Here is a 3178-nt window from a genome sequence, read left to right on the forward strand (position 1 = left end):
GTTCTAGTTCAGTTCTAGTTCAGTTCTAGTTCAGTTCTAGTTCAGTTCTAGTTCAGTTCTAGTTCAGTTCTAGTTTAGTTCCAGTTCAGTTCTAGTTCAGTTTTAGTTAAGTTCTAGTTCAGTTCTAGTTCAGTTCTAGTTTAATTCTAGTTCAGTTCTAGTTCTAGTTCAGTTCTAGTTCAGTTCTAGTACTAGTACTAGTTCAGTTCTAATACTAGTTCAGTTCTAATTTAGTTCTAGTTCAGTTCTAGTTCAGTTCTAGTTCAGTTCTAGTTCAGTTCAGTTCTAGTTCAGTTCTAGTTCAGTTCTAGTTCAGTTCTAGTTCAGATTTTCTTATTTTAGAAAATCTTTGAAAAATTCCAATTTTTAAAAAATTTTCGAAAAATTATAATTCTCCTTTTTTTTAAAAAATTTCCAGAAAATTTAATTTTTATAAAATTTTCGAAAATATATGTTTGAGGAGTTTTTTTAATTATCTTTTTTTAAAATAAAATTTATCTTTCTGAAAAGTTTTTAAAAATTCTTTTTTTATAGAAAATTAATTTGGCTTTTTACTTAAAAAAAATCCTTTTTAAAAAAATTTCAAAAATTCTAATTTTTTGAAATCTTATTATTTTTTCTTAATTTTGCAAAAAATTTTCTAATCTTTTTGTTAAATTTCCAAAAAAAAGAAAACTTGTAAAACTTTAAAATATTCCAAAACATTTGTTTTGTAAATGAGGTTTCTAATAATTTTTGATATAGAAATCGTTGTTTATTACAAAAGTAAACTAGAAATTGAGCAATTAAAGAATAATTTTAATGAAAACCACAAGAAATAATACCGAAACGACAAAAAACAAAAATGTTTGTGAAAAATATATAGATGTACTTTATCTGGAGATATGAGTATTTATATACTATATCTTCTCAATTATATTTTTTAAAACTGGGGAATGATAAATGGAGCTTTATTTTTTTTAATGATTTCCCTAGCCTTAACAGACTGGAAGATAATTTTCTAAATTTTTAATTTGTGTGAAAATTTGAAAAAAGTTGATATTAAAGAAAAATTCAAAATAATTTACCAATAGCAATTAGTTCCTTTTGTAATGTAGAAATTCCATATAGATGTTGTAAGTTGTTCTTGTTGTTGTAGATAGTAACAAATTTGCTGTTGTAATTAGTTGTTCTTGTTGTGTTCGTTTTTAAACTATTGTTTTACGATTAAAATATGTTAAGGCTGTAACAAACAAAAGCAACAGCGCGGAATTAAGACTATTCATCATTAAAGTATTTCCTGAACTACCAGCAACATGTTTATCGGTATTAGCTACTGAACGGCAAATAGTTTCATTCTTAATAAAACGGAACATGGACTCAACAATATTGGCCGGTGTTATCTCCTCACATAATTCCAATTTCTTAACAATGCAGGTTTCCAAACGTTCCATATCATTACATTGTTTAGCTCCTATTATGAATTTGGGCAAAGTTTTAACATTTTCAATGCCTTCTTCTGGCAGATAACCGGAAAAAGTGCTATTAATACAATTCTGTATATCTTCCTTGTGTGCTTCCAAACATTCGGGTCCCTTTTCGGCTATGAACAGAGCAATCTGGTCACCACCCTTGTGGCAAACAAAACTCAAAAGACTGCGTATGATGCGCATGAAAACATCTTGATTTTCACGTTCCTCCTCATCAAGACAGGGTGTTAGTTTGGTATTAAAAGTCTCAATGCATTTTAGAGCTTCGGGACGTTTTAAACAGTACTTATTGAACACCACATCCAATTCTCCTGTAGGCGAGGCAAGATTTATTTCCTCTTGTATGGCGGTAAAATTAACAATATTATTAACACACTCGGCCAAAGTCAAGGTGGAGCTTTCAATTTCAGCAAACGCCTTTTGCCCCGCTTCTTCGCCGGCCACTTTAAGACATTTATCCTTAACTAAAGTTTTGGCATCATCCAATGTAAGATTGGTCTTGGGAAATTCATCGGGCAGTTGATTTTTCAAATCATTCACGTCAATATTGCTAAGGTCGAGGTCTGCCGCCTGCAATGCCAATAGCAGGCTAAAAATTGTTCCTATTAACAAAGCAGACTTCATTTTTTTTGAGGTTTGTTGCAAAATTTCTTTGAAAACTTGTTACGTTTTATTGTTTCTTTTTTTGTTCCTCTTCTTTATTACCCTAAGTGACCTTTTAGTGTATTTGCAAATCACTGTTCTGTTTTTTTTTTGTTATTTCAAAATTCCACTTGTTTTAATACTTTTATTTATTTAGTTTACTATCACTTTATTTTATTACCGTATTTTTTAAATAATTTATTATTTACCGTAATAGCGTTTGCATTTGCTACTGGTTCGATCAAGTACTGTTGGTTGAGTAAATTTTTCAACTGTTTTTGCCTTTAATTTTTTTGTATTCTGCTTTGTTAGCTTTTATATTGTTGTTGCTGTTTTCCTCCTTTTTTTCTATTTTTTGTTACAGTAGTATGTGTTTTTTTGTTGCAATCTGTTGTTTTCTTTTAATTTAATTACTCTTGCTTGTTTAAAAGCAAAATTTTTAATTGTTGTAATCGTTAATGTATTATTTTTATTATACACTTTATTCGTGAAATAAGCTGATAATAATGTTTTTATTTTTCTCTGCCGTCTTTTTGTTTGTGATTCAACAACTTTTTCTCATCAATGGTCAGAGACCTGCGCCGACACAAATTATCTACACGACGCAGAATAATAAGAAATTCAGCGGCCTTATAATGTCGTTTGTAAGCCGGCTATGTTATTAACTGTACTTTTATTTCTTTAATGGTAATGTATAAAAACGCATGAGAGTAATTAAAAAACGGTTTTTTGAAAGGAAATATTTTAAAAAATCAGAATTTAATACTTCATTATTTAAAAATATACAATTTTCGAATCTAATGTATCCTTAAGAATCATAAGAACTAAAATTTTCAAATTTCGGAATCGATGAAAAGCTTTTTCAATTCAACGGCTTAATTAGATTTCACTGAGCCAGTTAACGCCCTTTAATATTTGTAAAGCTATAATCAAAATATATGTAATATCTTATAGGGAATAAATTTAAATCTATCTATCTATCTATCTATCTATCTATCTATCTATCTATCTATCTATCTATCTATCTATCTATCTATCTATCTATCTATCTATCTATCTATCTATCT

General features: G+C 28.6%; 1 protein-coding gene across 1 annotated transcript in view; it reads right to left on the bottom strand.

Moving 5' to 3' along the window:
* Positions 1 to 2668, bottom strand: part of LOC111684569 (27 kDa hemolymph protein) — a 14990-nt gene extending 12322 nt beyond the window's left edge. Inside the window, exon 1 of the mRNA XM_023446765.2 lies at positions 1067 to 2668. Coding sequence (XP_023302533.2) covers positions 1188 to 2093 — 906 coding nt within the window. The 5' untranslated portion in view covers positions 2094 to 2668 and the 3' untranslated portion in view covers positions 1067 to 1187. The remainder of the gene's footprint in view (positions 1 to 1066) is intronic.
* Positions 2669 to 3178: the final 510 nt, after the last annotated feature.

This window comes from Lucilia cuprina, chromosome 3 (genome assembly GCF_022045245.1).
Source record: "Lucilia cuprina isolate Lc7/37 chromosome 3, ASM2204524v1, whole genome shotgun sequence".
Classification (NCBI taxonomy): Eukaryota; Metazoa; Arthropoda; class Insecta; order Diptera; family Calliphoridae; genus Lucilia; species Lucilia cuprina.